This window comes from Echiichthys vipera (genome assembly GCF_963691815.1).
Source record: "Echiichthys vipera genome assembly, chromosome: 1".
NCBI lineage: Eukaryota > Metazoa > Chordata > Actinopteri > Perciformes > Trachinidae > Echiichthys > Echiichthys vipera.
In genome coordinates this window covers 23,064,472-23,079,196 of record NC_139826.1, presented here as the reverse complement: position 1 = coordinate 23,079,196, position 14,725 = coordinate 23,064,472, and the positions used below count along the sequence as shown (strand labels likewise).

At 40.6% G+C, this 14,725-nt stretch overlaps 1 protein-coding gene across 3 annotated transcripts in view; it reads left to right on the top strand.

Moving 5' to 3' along the window:
* The window catches only part of adam10a (ADAM metallopeptidase domain 10a), a 31,434-nt gene extending 16,918 nt beyond the window's left edge, over nucleotides 1–14,516 (top strand). For all 3 annotated transcript variants that reach the window (XM_083940738.1, XM_083940737.1, XM_083940739.1), the window contains exons 4-16: nucleotides 687–845; nucleotides 5,219–5,319; nucleotides 5,574–5,735; nucleotides 6,735–6,827; nucleotides 7,078–7,261; nucleotides 9,532–9,695; nucleotides 9,832–10,015; nucleotides 10,102–10,252; nucleotides 10,351–10,534; nucleotides 10,645–10,756; nucleotides 10,906–11,126; nucleotides 11,214–11,340; nucleotides 11,690–14,516. In XM_083940738.1, the coding sequence (XP_083796864.1) occupies nucleotides 687–845; nucleotides 5,219–5,319; nucleotides 5,574–5,735; nucleotides 6,735–6,827; nucleotides 7,078–7,261; nucleotides 9,532–9,695; nucleotides 9,832–10,015; nucleotides 10,102–10,252; nucleotides 10,351–10,534; nucleotides 10,645–10,756; nucleotides 10,906–11,126; nucleotides 11,214–11,340; nucleotides 11,690–11,796 (1,949 nt within the window). In that variant the 3' untranslated portion in view covers nucleotides 11,797–14,516. The remainder of the gene's footprint in view (nucleotides 1–686; nucleotides 846–5,218; nucleotides 5,320–5,573; nucleotides 5,736–6,734; nucleotides 6,828–7,077; nucleotides 7,262–9,531; nucleotides 9,696–9,831; nucleotides 10,016–10,101; nucleotides 10,253–10,350; nucleotides 10,535–10,644; nucleotides 10,757–10,905; nucleotides 11,127–11,213; nucleotides 11,341–11,689) is intronic.
* The last annotated feature ends 209 nt before the right edge of the window (nucleotides 14,517–14,725 follow it).

Here is a 14,725-nt window from a genome sequence, read left to right as displayed (position 1 = left end):
AGAGAAAGGGGAAATAGCAACAGAGAAAATTATTTTTGTTGGAAGGCGCCCTCCCAGTGATATTAGCTCAGAAATGTTCAGAAATAATAAGAACATTTTGATGTGTTTGAAAATATAGCTGTGGAAATCCACACAATTGTTTTGACTCTTAAACAATAATATTTGTATAATTTAATATGATTCAAATTAAGTGCACATTTAGTGTCTGACCACACATTTTGATTTAATAAGAGACATTTCACAAATCATAACGTGGCTTGAGCACAATTATCCTACTTTTAATACTTTTAATTGACCAAATTCCTTACATTTGGGAATGCTACAGACTTTAGTTTAGAAGAAATTGTGTTTGTAATTGTTCACTGTTCTTCAGTCTCGGTGACAACAGCTCAGATTAGATGGGTGTTTTTCATGTGTGTCTCTCTGCACCATCCCCCTTATTTTATCATAAGAGTTGTGCACATTTAAATTATTATGAAAACAATACCAGAGTTATGTCATACTCTATTCAATGTGCACCCCATTTGACTAAATAGATAGTGGTATTTGCATAGACAGTCTCTACTCTTAAACTGTTTGAATATTGAGATCAGATGTGTTTTTGTTGTGTGCTGGGTATGGAAGGCTATTGCAGATAAAGATTGTTTTGTCTGCTTCTTCTCATCCTCATCCTCTTTGTGCTTCAGGTGAAAAGGGCACACTGACCCATGGCTCTGTTGTCGATGGGCGCTTTGAGGGCTTCATTAATACCCATCAAGGAACTTACTATGTTGAACCCTCGGAGAGGTACCTGAAAAACCAGAATGTGCCCTTCCATTCCATCATTTACCATGAGGATGACATCAGTAAGTATCTGCTATTGCACTCGCTTTACTGAAAGACCCAGTATAGTCTAGCGGTAGTTCATTTCCACATGATATGCACACATATAGGGAAAGTTGTGACTACCTTGCCTTTTAGATTTTCCACAGACATGTTGCCTTGATGCGTTATTTGTAGTACTTTTCAGAGGGACCTTTTTGAAATGCATCTGTATTTGTTCTCTAAAGAGTTCAAAATCAAATCAAATCATCTGTTTTTATATTAAATATATATACTATATTAAAAGCTACGAATACTTTTGGATCATAGGATAATAATGAGAAAAACATTGAGGAATAAAACTGATGTGTTGGTGTGGCAGGGGTTGTGAATTAAGGGGCTGATTGATAAGCAGCTCATTGATTAGCCTGAAAAGCTTGGAGAGAAGGTCATGTTTGACAGATTGGCAGCAGCAGGATTTGGCCCTGGGTCCTTGGCCACAGACAAGGTGGTCAGTATTTATACTGGAAGCATGACATACAACAGCAAAGGTATAACTCGTATCCCTTTCTAAGGTCAGAGTACAACCCACTGACAGATGCTCAGTTGAGAGCTGCAGGACAACTCTGGAAGTGTTTGGAAATAATGAGTAGATATCAAACAGACAAGGTGTGGTTGTTGGTGATATACTTCATGAGTAGAAACACAATCCAGCCAGTTTAGGCTCCTTATTCCAGCCCAAAGAACTGCATTTAGCAGAAAGAAGTTAGTCTCATGAACCCCACCCTGGCTTTGGCTGGCTGATTCACTGCACTAAGTCCTGTTGTTTTTTTTCTCTAAAACATGAAAAAACGTCCATAAATACAGACATAGGGAGATTCTTGCACTTGAACTACGGAAGGAAATTTAAACAAAAAGTTAGTGGGGTGCACGGTTGGTTCGATTCCCGCCTGCCGCCCTTTGCTGCATTCCCCACTAGAAAGTGAAACCCACTAGATATGATTATCATTGCTGAGTAGGAGTAGAGTGTGGTGCCCCATTACAATCTGTGATGTATTTGAACACATTTTCCTAACATACTACATGCACCTTAATGCATAGTACAAGTTAGTGCTGGTATACCGGTTTTAATTTCCGGTTCATAGATGAAACAATTGTTGTAACTCTTCAATGAGCACTAAAATATCTAACATTGTTTGCCACAAAGAGTACTACCGGGGTATGCTGTGAGTATATTAAGAGACCCCTATTAACTGCATACACTTCGGTTACTGCAATAGTTATAACTTTTAACATCACATCTATAAAACCCCCGTCCAGTAGTCCTGATTAGCTCGACCACTTGAAATCACTTTCCTATGGAGCAATCCCAGATGGTTGAGTGGCGCTAGGCAGAGTCAAGGCGGAAGCAAGGTGGAACAAAATTCATCTGGCGACAGTCAGGTTATCTTCAACCTGCATTAAGCTGTAAAGGCAGACATACACTAAGTCGTTGGTCGACCTTCGGTTAAAGTCAGGCAGACCCATCAGACCCATCTGCCTAGATTTTAAAGGACACACTATTGGCACTAGTCAATCGCAGTCGGGTCGTAGTTGTTTGTGTTATTGTTCACTTGTGAATGGTAAATATCGTAGTTCTTTCACCATCGGTTTCCCTTTTTGAATGACGAATACAGACTACCGCCAGCGGATGGTATGGCAAGTTATTTCCTTTCAGACAGGCTCATTATGTACGTACTAGTTGGCATCGACCGTAGCCTTTGTTGCCACTAGTTCTTTGTTGTCGATTTGGTGTGTCCCTGCCTTAAGGGTCTGAGGCAGATGAAAAAGAGGCACTGTGATTCTTATATCCTAGTGAAATTCATGGAAAAACAATAGCTGATAAATACAATCATTAATATAAAGACCTATTCTCTAAGCCTCTGCTTTAAGGAATATTCAGTATTCTGTAGGATGGTTGACATGCAAGCTAACTTTAGACAATCTTTACATATTAACATACATCTTGATTTTTTAAAATTCTCTTTGTGGATTTTTATGCTGGTATCAGTGAAAAAGTGGGAGAAATAATGGTCCTCACTCCCAAATCTTGGCTTTACTTCTATCCAAATTGTAAGAGCCTTTTGATCAGCAGTGGAATGAGACTGCATTCACTAAAGGGACAAAGAGGGCTTTCTCTGAAAAAATTTTAAAACGCATTGTCTGAGGTCAAATGCGTTGTTTCAGTGTCTTTGCAGTCAGTTCAGTAACCAGCACAGAACTATTCTCTTTACTGAAAGAACAACAGTGGTTGTGAGACATTCAGGCTGACGTCCTGCCCCACTGTGTTTTATGTTATACAAGCTGCTTGTAGGCGAGGGACCCCAACAGCTTTATTTGAAGCAAGATCATCAGGTGACCCCTGAGTTTACAACAGCTTTATTTAAAGCAAAATTAGAGATGCACCGATCCCGATACCTGGATCAGATATCAGCTCCGATATTGACTAATTAGCTGGATCGGATATTGGATGAATGAGGCTGATCCAGTATTCCGATCCAGTCATTTCTTTTTTATAAATATCATACAGTTAAGTTAATTAAGCCATTGTTTGTTGGGTTTCAGGCAGTTGCTAGATTTTCTATTACATTTAAAATATCTGTTTGCAGTGCACTTTACATGGAAGTGTTATTTTATTTATTTTTGCTGCTAATGTCCACTTTATTTGTTAATAAATAATATTAAGTAAATTTATATCTGTGTGAATTTTGTTACCTTTTTTTAACAAGGCTAAATGTTTATGTCAAGCCTGATGCCTTCACTCACATGGCAAGGTCTACGGTTCATTCATTCAACAATAGTATCGGATCGGTATCGGCCGATACGCTCAGCCCAGGTATCGAATTGGATCGGAAAAAATGGATCGTGCATCTCTAAGCAAAATCATCAGATCACATTGATTAAGCTAAATATTCCACTCTAAAATCAGATTTTTGTACATCAGGCATTTAAAAACACCAGTAAGCATTACTCATTATTGTTCAAGTAATTTGGCATTTTGGATGCTGACCCTCATGAGGCTTAAAAGACATAATAATGCATGACAGTTTGCCATTTACTTTCGCTATAAGAGGCAACTCTTTTATCCTTTTATTGCAGTGATATAGTGCATTTATTTATTCCTCCTTATCAGTCTGTTTGTTCATAACTCCTTTATCTGAAATAGATTTTTCCAGAGAAACTTTGAATCATACTTTATTTGATGTGGTATTGCTATATGGGTGTGGGCAGTTGTGAATGGTGTTGTTATGACTATCAGCAGAGATGGTATTTGTATATTAGGGCGCACTCACACTGTCCATTCGTACCGTGCCCAAACAAGTTCCATGGGTAAAGTCTATTTCGTTTGACCAGTGTGAGTTCAACCGTACTGCGCCTATTTGCGGCATGCTTGCTGGCCAAGGACCGTTAGAGAGAGGTGGGCTTTTGTAAAGCACGTTTGCACGTGTACGAGCACGAGCACGAGCACGATGCCTACGGCGGTTCTGACGTCATTTTATGTGCGTCTGTTCGGACATGGAAAAAACAAGGACGGACCATGCGCGAACATTTAAAACAATGGCGTCGAAAGGTTGACATTGGTGTGATGCGAAGGTGGAGTGTTTACTGCAGATTTGGTCGATGAAAATATTCAAAAACAGTTGGACAAGATGCACAAAAACTCTGAGGTCCATGGAAAGATTTGTAAACAAAGCGACGCATCGGGATGAAGTCAATCAATGCGTGTTACGTGTTACGCCGGGATGATGTGTAGGCAGGCAAGAAGTATTCCCCCGAGGCCCAGGCAGTGTGAGTACAAACGGGCCTGGCCCGCGGGGGAAGAGGGAGGGGGGGACAAGTACCCTAAAGCACGGGGCCCGGTACGGACGGACAGTGTGAGTACGCCCTTAAAGAGATTAAGATTGTGTGAAAATATACTGTGATTTATTACTCTACTGTGGTAGTGTTGTTTGACCTTTGTTGATCTGAACTGGTTAAACCAAAAGACCATACATTTTAATCATATTGTACACAGCGTTAGTTTGAAGTCTGATCACATTTGCCCTTCAAAATTCAATGCAGTGTACGTACTAGTTGGAGAGAACTTTGTTACACAGCAGTTGTTAATTAGGAAAAAGGCTTGTTTGAACAGAGAAGCAATATTTTCAATTAGAGTTAGAATGTAGGTAATACCCTTTTCTGCTCAGAGAATATACCATCATTTAGGATTTGTAGACTGAAAAGTCATATCGTCAAGCTTTTAATATAATGCGGCTACTTTTACACCCTGTCTCACCCAGTTTCACCTTCTCCAGCCCACCGCACATGGTTTTAAAGCGATCCATGATGCACTGTAAGCCCCTCACAACCATTCCTTTATCTCCTCCCTATCTGCCAGATTATCCTCATAAGTATGGCTCAGATGGCGGCTGCGCTGACCACTCTGTGTTTGAGAGGATGAGGAAGTACCAGGCAGCTGGAGTAGAGGAGCCGGTCAAAGTAAGTGCGGGCATCACAACAAAGCCCCCCCTCTCCCCTCTCCCCCCTCCTCCCTTCCTTCCAGCTCATAGTTAAACACACAGATGGAAAAGGCTCAGGGTTATAAAAAGATCTTATCCCATGACCTCCCTTACACTTACAGTAATAGAAAGTGTACATTTTTAGCACAGGTGTACATGCTTTCAATGTAACACCTGATCCTGTCCCCACTCAATCTTCCTTGTGTTTGAAACTGATTGTTGTTTTTTGTAAAGGGGGTGAACAGTGTGTCAGAGGAGGAGGACAGATCCCATGGTCCTGTTATTCTGAGGAAAAAGAGAGCAGCGGCAAAAGAGAAAAACACTTGTCAGCTCTTCATCCAGACTGATCACCTCTTCTTCAAATACTATGGCACAAGGGAGGCTGTCATCGCCCAGGTATGCACACTTTATCCCCTTTCTCACAGTTCAAGGTGTGAATGCTGTGCCATTATTCCCCTTTGCTGTTCTGTATTAAAGGTAGGGACATGGAATGGGGGGGACAGAGTTGTTCCGCTATTAAGCCAGCAGTGGAGCTAGAAACAGGGCCAAATCAACATCTGTGTAAAAGGGACAGCTGGTATGGCGGGCTACAGTCACACTGCTGACGCTGTCGTGTTACAGTACACGTCAAACCTCTTTTGCTTCAGGAATGCTGGCATGGTATCTAAAATCACACGCTGGGGCCGAGTCATGCCGCTGTGGTTTGGTTCAGTGTTAAAAAGCAAAGTCAATGTAACGGCAGATATTCTTTAGGGCAGTATTGCAGGATCTTTGTGTAAAAGCGGCTATTGTGTAAAGACTACTTCTGGAGGCTCCTGTTCTGGGACCGATAAACTCAATCACATATCTACCTAATCAAAGAATTACCTAAATTTTCTGATTAGCAGTGTCATGATGTAATGCCATTTTTATGAACTCCGGACAATGTTGGTAGAAACAGTTTCAGAGTTTTTCCTTTCATGTGTAGCACACAACAAGAGATTCTACATGTGAGATGCGTTCTCACCTACTTGAAACACTTTGCTTGGTTTAGGTGAGTGGTAGTGTCTGGGTAGTGTTGGAGGATTCTCGTCTTCTTGTCTTCTCGTCTGTTATACGTTTCCGTTGCTTTTTCACCCGCAAAACTTTTTCCCACCGGTTTTACGCTAGCTGCATGACAGAAACGTCATAAACATGCCCACTCGCTCGCTGAGAATTCTCACACTTTGGGCTCCCTAGATAATTTCAGGGTTGCAGTGCAAGTTTGAAAAGGGGCCTAAGGGAAGCATCCTTGTTTTTTTCTTTCAGAAATGGCAGCCTCTGTGACAAAGCTTAGTGTCTTCAATGCATGACATGTTGCTTTTTACACTGCTGCATTTCCCTTTCTACAAATCAAAACAATCCCTTTCTCTACAGATCTCCAGCCATGTAAAGGCTATTGACTCCATTTACCAGGCCACAGACTTCCTAGGCATCCGAAACATCAGCTTCATGGTTAAAAGGATCAGGGTGAGTTGAATCTCAGTGCTGCTGTAGAATCAGTTAATCAACAACTGACCTGAAAGGAATCAAGCTGCTATTATGAGTGGAAAAGTCGATTGTCCTGTCTTCTTAGCAGTGAACATTGTGGTATAGACTTTCCTCTTCAACTGGCTTTAAAGGCTAGTTTCTATAATCCTTTATCTGCTACTCTGTCGGCATAGAGGTCTCTCTCCTCGTTTGCTCTTCTTGTGTAATTGTTCGACTCTCCTGTTTTTAGATAAATACTACTGATGATGAAAAAGACAAAACCAATCCTTTCCGCTTTGCCAACATTGGAGTGGAGAAGTTTTTGGAGCTTAACTCTGAGCAAAACCACGATGACTACTGCCTCGCCTATGTCTTCTCTGACAGGGACTTTGATGATGGGGTTCTTGGTTTGGCTTGGGTTGGGGCCCCTTCAGGTTTGTACAAGACACACACACACACACACACACACACACACACACACACACACACACACACACACACACACAACCCTGTTCATCCAGTTGAACGGTATTCTTGTCTTGTGCCATACTGATCTCCTGCTAGTTATGCAGGATAATACACATCTTTGATTAGTCTCTTCATTGTATCTATTATTTAGTTAAATTGAGATGAGGTTGGTTTAGGAGCCAAGATCTTTGTATGTATATCTGTCCATTGTCCGACAACCATTTGAGACAATTGACTTCACACTTGGCGGGTGAATTGCTGCATAGGACCAAAGGAAGCGCAGTCTTATGGGAGAGCTCTTGAAATCTACAGGAAGCATTTATTATCTTTTTCCCAGAAATAACCATGTCCCCAATCACTAGCTGTTAGCAAATTACCTCTCTTAATTATACTCGTCTTCTTTATCATCCAAGTTACATCCGTGGTATTAACATAAATATAACATATATTCACAAAGAGACTTCTATAGCAATCATTATAGTCAATCTAGTATTGTAACAAAGAAGAAGTGAGTGAATTGTCACACAAATTAGAACTCATTCATGTTTTAGTCATCAATAACCTGCTTGTATTTTGAGACTTGGGTGCAGAGGTAGAAAGGGAGTTTTAATGGCCAAAATACAACTCGGACTGGCCATGAGATGCTGCAATACTTAGCTAAAGTGCATGTAAGTGGCTAAAATGGGAACATGCATTATCTAACATTGACAATCATTCACTCTGTCATCAAATCTGTTTATCTCCTTTTATGTTGGTATGAGAGTTTAACTGAACCTGTTCTGATTTCTTTGAATACATTCAGACACCACCACCTCAACATGAACAATACAGCAACAAACACAGACAATCAATACGGGCAAATAGGCAATGCTGTAAGCTGAAAAAATCGATTGAGGATGAAAAGAGAATGGGCTGCAGTGAGCTGTGGGGTGATTATTTGAAGAAAGGGAGGCTAGAAGGAATGGCCATCAGTTCACAATATAATATGCAACCATACTCATGCACACTTACACATAATGGACACATTGTTTATGGCTTTAAGTGCTTTGGTCTCCTGGCTTTGTTTCTGTGCAGCTAGATGCCTCTTTATGACTAGGTTTATGAATTAGAGGGAAAACCGCAGCACTGCAGGAGGCATACTTTTCATTCACTGACTGCAAGTGGTTTCCAGTGTTTTTTCAAGTTGACACTGATTTTGGCATTTTCATTTGAGATCATGAAAGCACAGAAAAAATAGGATTTTCTTTTTCACATTTTGCTTCTTAATTCTCTTTTTATTACATATGCCATTTTTTCCAATCATTGCTGGTGTAACAATTCATTTCTTTCTTTGCCTTTTTGGTAGTTTATACATGCTACCATGCAGACTTGTAGGTGTTTAACCTGTTCACTATCCTCAGTGATAAAGTTGTCTAGTAATTTCAGAATCTCTATATATAATATGTAGACCTAAGTCAAACAAAATCACAAACAAAAATGATGTCCAAAACTAAGAAAATAAGAGCATTGTCATTGTTTATGTTAACAATTCCGGTTCCTCATTAATGAAGTTGTTTTTGTGACTAATTTATCTTAAGTTCAGGCACCAAAATTTGGCCTAGTATTTAACCTTTTTTATGTTGATGCAGAAAAGTAATTATAATGATACAAACTAAAGTTTTACAGCATCGGCGATATTGTATATGACACCATTTTGTCCATTTATTTTAACACACTGCAGAGACTCAGCTAATGCGTCAGCCAATTTGGCATGCAAGAGTAACTTTGCTCCATCTGTTAAAGTAACTGTAGTTTATGGTTCAGTGATTTTCTCTTCAGTGCAGAAGTACATGAATAGTGTTTAATGTGATCGGTGGAGCAACGACTCCTGCTGTGACCAAACTGTTGCCCTTCTAAGGAGCAACTACCTGCAACGGCAGACCACTCTTCTGCGTGCGTGCGTGCGTGCGTGCGTGCGTGCGTGCGTGCGTGCGTGCGTGCGTGCGTGCGTGCGTGCGTGCGTGCGTGCATGCGCGTGTAACCTTCTGGGGTACCTGGCTACAGCATTCAAATGATCACTTCACCTAACTCTTAACACTGTGCCCCACAGCAACAAACATGCTTTTGACTGAAGCTGACTGAACCTATTTTATGTTTCATTTCAATCTGTGACAGCAAATTAACCCACTGTTAAAATACAAATAGCAGTATGATAATACATTCTACTCTTATATTTTTTTTTATCCTACTGTCACAGGAAGCTCTGGGGGCATTTGTGAGAAGAGCAAACTGTACTCTGACGGGAAGAGGAAGTCTTTGAACACTGGTATCATCACTGTGCAGAACTACGCCTCCCATGTCCCTCCCAAGGTGTCACACATTACCTTTGCTCATGAGGTTGGGCACAACTTTGGCTCTCCTGTAAGTACTTTAATTTAAAACAATGGTCGCATTGGCCTGTACCTTCATTCATCTTGTCAAGCTGTGCAATACATGATATGCATCTCTGTCTCAAGTATCTCTGCCTTCCGTCCTTTGCTTGTCTACTGTTGTACAGCATGACTCTGGGATTGAATGCACCCCAGGAGAGTCTAAGTTGCAGGACAAAAAGGAGCAGGGCAACTACATCATGTACGCCAGAGCCACATCAGGGGACAAGCTCAACAATAACAAGTTCTCTATATGCAGCGTCCGCAATATAAGCGCTGTTCTGGCAAAGAAGAGAAATGACTGTTTTGTTGGTAAATTCTCTTTTACGAATCTGTTCCTGTATGTGTGCTTGTGAGAGAGAGATTCTGTCTTCATGCTGTTCTCTCTGTGTGTACAGAGTCTGGCCAGCCTATCTGTGGTAATGGACTTGTGGAAGATGGAGAAGAATGTGACTGCGGCTACAGTGATCAGTGCAAAGACCCCTGCTGCTATAACGCCAATGAAGTGGAGGGCAAAAAATGCAAACTCCAGACCGGCAAAATCTGCAGGTCAGATGTTTTTAGCAAACCTTTGTTCAGTCATCTTATCTTGTATGTATGTGCATATGTTAGACTTGATTGCATATGTGTTATTTGCTATTCTGCAGTCCCAGCCAAGGCCCATGTTGCACAACAGAGTGTACATTCAAGGTCTCAAATGATCGATGCAGACTGGAGTCAGAGTGCGCTGAAGAGGGAACGTGCAATGGAGCTACAGCAATGTGTCCTACCTCGGAACCAAAGGCAAACTTCACCTCTTGCCATTCCGAAACACAAGTCTGCCTCAATGGGGTATGTTAGTGCTGTTTTGTGTCTGTCTGCAATTTGTGGGCTTGTATTTGTCTTTAAAGTAAAAGGTTGTGAAAAGTTTTTTTTCCTGCTGCCTGCTTGTTTTGGACCAGGTATGCTCTGGTTCTATTTGTGAGAAATATGGTCTGGAGGTATGCACCTGTGCCAGCCAAGAAGGCCCGGATGAGGCAGCTGAGCTATGCCATGTTTGCTGCATGGAGAAAAGTGAGTGACAAAATACACAATCCCACTGGTAATAAAAAGCTAGAATTATGTAACTACATCAATGAAGGTCCTAGTTGTGTCATCTTCAGGTGAAAGGGCTGAGTTATTGTCAGTATCTCAAAGGTCACTCCCTCTCCTTCTGCCCTCAGTGAATCCAAGCACCTGTGCAAGCACAGGCTCAGAGAAATGGGCCCAATTCTTCAACAAGAAGATCACAACGCTTCAGCCCGGCTCGCCCTGCAATGACTTTAAGGGCTACTGTGATGTGTTCATGAGGTGTCGTCTGGTAGATGCTGACGGGCCTCTTGCCAGGCTGAAGAAAGCCATCTTCAATGCAGAACTCTATGAAAATATTGCAGAGTGGATAGTGGTGAGTGTCCTTGCAGCAATGATCTTCTTTAGATTATTGTGTATCGCCTGTATTTAGATATCCTTTAATATATCCTCTGTTGTCCAGGCTCACTGGTGGGCAGTGCTGTTGATGGGCATCGCTCTTATTATGCTAATGGCCGGCTTCATCAAGATCTGCAGCGTCCACACCCCCAGCAGCAACCCCAAACTGCCCCCACCAAAGCCCCTGCCAGGTACAGTACATCATATGTGTGTGTATATTAACATGTACGTGCACATGTACCAGGATTGTTTTTATTTTATTGGAGGTGCTTAAACGGAGCTTTTCAGACAGAGGGTGAATACAGGTATATTCAGATAGTATGATAAATTAATGTGGTTTTTGAACTTTTAGGAAACTCAAAATTTAAGTATGAACCTGAAATCAGCATAATATGGAACTTGAGATTTTACATGTTATTGGTATTTTGACCTCATTCTCTGCTGGGTTCACCTCTCAGATGATGTAGAAAAAGAGCAGCTTTAGTTTCTAGTGTTCATTGTAATTTTTTCGACCCTCATTGAGATATTGATGTCCTGTAGGTACACTGAAAAGGAGAAGGCAGCAGCAGGCAAACCAACAGGCACAGGGCCAGCGCCACTACCGTCAGCCTAGAGAGAACTATCAAATGGGACAGATGAGACGCTGAGACTCTGGTCTGCTCTTTGCCATGGTTCTTGCTAGTGCCTACAGTGGGAGCACTTCACTCCAAAGAGTTACCTTTACCATCTTTTTTGTTGCAAGTTGCAACTGGATCGATTTCACTGGACAAAGCCCAAAGTGTTTTGTTTTTTTCTCTTTTTGGGCCTAACAAACTCACTCGGCACCTCTGCTCTGAGAGCCACATAAGCAGTGATTCACTAAGCTTTCATAGGAAATAAATTACTTTTCCAAGGAAAGACAGGAGGAGAAATTCACTGATCTTATGTGGTCTTAATCTTTGAATGTTTTTTTTTTGTATCTTAATGGAGGATAGAGAAGCAACTTTGTGTTAGTCGCCCTCTGTCCTTCATCTGTGCTACCTTTTTCTTTTCCTGTTCTTCCTCTCTGAAGTGCTGCCATCTGCAGCATGATGGCAGGACTGCAAGTCACGTTTGTATTTACTGCCAATCAAAAACACCACTGAGACGGAAGAAAACTTTTTTTTGCCAATGTCATTAGGATGTTTTAAATCAAAGCACCATCAAAAGTTATTTCTAAAACATACAGTACATGTTCTTTCAGTGTGTGATGACAGATGTTACAGTAGGTTTTTTTTCTTTTTCAAATTAATCTTTCTTTGTTATGAGGATAACTTACTGTTTTAATTCACTTTCTCAGGATTAATAAAACTACAGCAAAGAAGTGTATTGAGTGGGAAAAGGAGGCTGCATGCATAGTTCAGGGTGAAGTCCCTCCTGGCTGAAGCCTGTACACAAGGGTTCACGCCAGCTGCTGTGTGATGTAGAGGACAGGCTGTGTGTAAAGAATGTAGATAAATAAACTTAATAAGATTACAGTGTCAACTGTTTTCAGATGGAGGGGAGACTGATTATCTGGATATGTATATTTCTTGTTGTGGTTTCGCAGCTGCGTTTACATAAAGATATAGTCTGGGGCTGAAATAAATGTTGAGAGAATATCTTTTTATCTACCTGATTGTATCACACTTTTTTCCATCATAGCTGTCCCCTTTCGTAACTCTGGAGACAAAGGAGCCGGCTTAAAAATATGTTATTACAGAAAAGAAGTGCCCTATTGTGACTGTCCTGCCCACGTTTTAACTTGTGTTATGTCCACCATTTTCAAACACTGGCAGTTGTTTAACAAATGACAAAATCTAATAAAACCACTCAAATGCAGTTAGATTCTCTCAGCCTCTGTAGCCAGATGAGGAAACCTTTCTGGTTTAAATGTGATTTAGCTTTTATTGATTTCACTTGCAGGTCTGATTATATGTGAGGGAATTTAATCAGTTGATTAAAAAAAAGAAGAATTAGAGCTTATTCTTTTTTGTTGCTTTGTAGCTGCAGCTTTTAACAAACATATACCAGATTGAACAATCACTGTTGTGTCAGCCATCCATCGCTGTTCTGTCCTTCCTTTTCCTACTGATCGGGATTTTCTCAAGGGACTTTGTTTCCCTCGTTGCACCCTCTTGGTTTGTGTTAATGCATTAAAAAATGTGCCTACTCAAAGCAGTGTGACTGAAGTTGGTGTACTAGTGTCAGCGATCTTTACCAAGGCTGAAAGCATGCATGAGCTGGCAGTTTATCCGAGCGCTATCATCAGTCTGGACTGCTGTAAATAAAAGAAGAAATGTATTGGAAATTAAGTGGTTTAGGGATTGGTAATATATGCTAATTATTGGAAATGTAAGTGATGATTAATATATATCAGCCGGGCCAACACACGAAAGTTAAATGTTACAAATAGATATTATAATCCGCGATTTGTTTCAAAGATGATATTGCCCAGCAGTTTAACTTGAGTTGTCAGTCGTCACCAACGGGGTTAAACTTGAGTCAACTTCACTGACGGATGGATGAGAGTGCAGAATATTACGAGTTCAGTTACTGGCAGACTATGAACAAATATATATGTTTAGTTTCTTGAAATTATTTCAGGAGGGAACAACTTCTTGGAGCAAAGAACAGACTTTTTTTTCTTCTTAACCTTGCAAAAAGAGTTTTATGGAGCACAGCTGCAGCTCAGCATTGTTTTCTGTGCAAGGTGCAAGGATGTCGCGTTGATTCTATGCAGACTATCACAGAGCTCAACAGCGAACAAGTTAGCCTCTTCACAGAGAAATGCCTTTCTTCTACACGATTCATGGAAAATTCTATTGTGTTCATAACAACATAGTTACTCATGTCTGTGCTGCAGCAACGTTTATGCAATTCTCCGTTGCTTCTTTTACTGATTTTTGTCTGTATGTCTGGTGCTACTGGTAGTGCTTTTTTCTTGGGTCAAAGTTTAGTGCGCGTGCGTGTGCGTGTGCGTGTGCGTGTGTGTGTGTGTGTGTGCGTGTGTGTGTGTCTTTGCTGAACCAGCTTATTTTTGTTGATGTGGGCAATACTGGGTGTTCGGGGATAATACTCTCTGGGAAATGTGTCTGTCTTTTTCATGTGTTGCTATGATGTTGAGAAAATGTGCACTGAAGTGTAAGTGATTTAAACAGAGAATCCAAAATTGAATAGATTCAGTACTACTGTCTAATTTTAATGTCTCCTGTGTTTTATACAGTGTCTTCAATGGTCTTTTTGTTTTTATTCACTATTTTTTGTTTCCCATTCTGCTTACTTTGAAAATTGTACTAAATTTGCAAAAGGTATTGTGCAAAAATGTAATTTCTTTTGAACTACTTGAAATGCATTAATAAACCCGGGTTGATCAAATGTTCTTGTTTTCACTGTGTATGTAATAGCATGAGGTAGTATTATGATTATTCAGCATGTTTGAGTCATTTTTCATTACAACCGTCCATCGATAATTACAAATACTTTTAGTTGGACAAAAGTCTAAATTTTAAAAAAGTTAAAAAAGCTCAAACTTGAAACCCTCACCGTATTTTTTTTAATGATTTTAAACTTGGTATA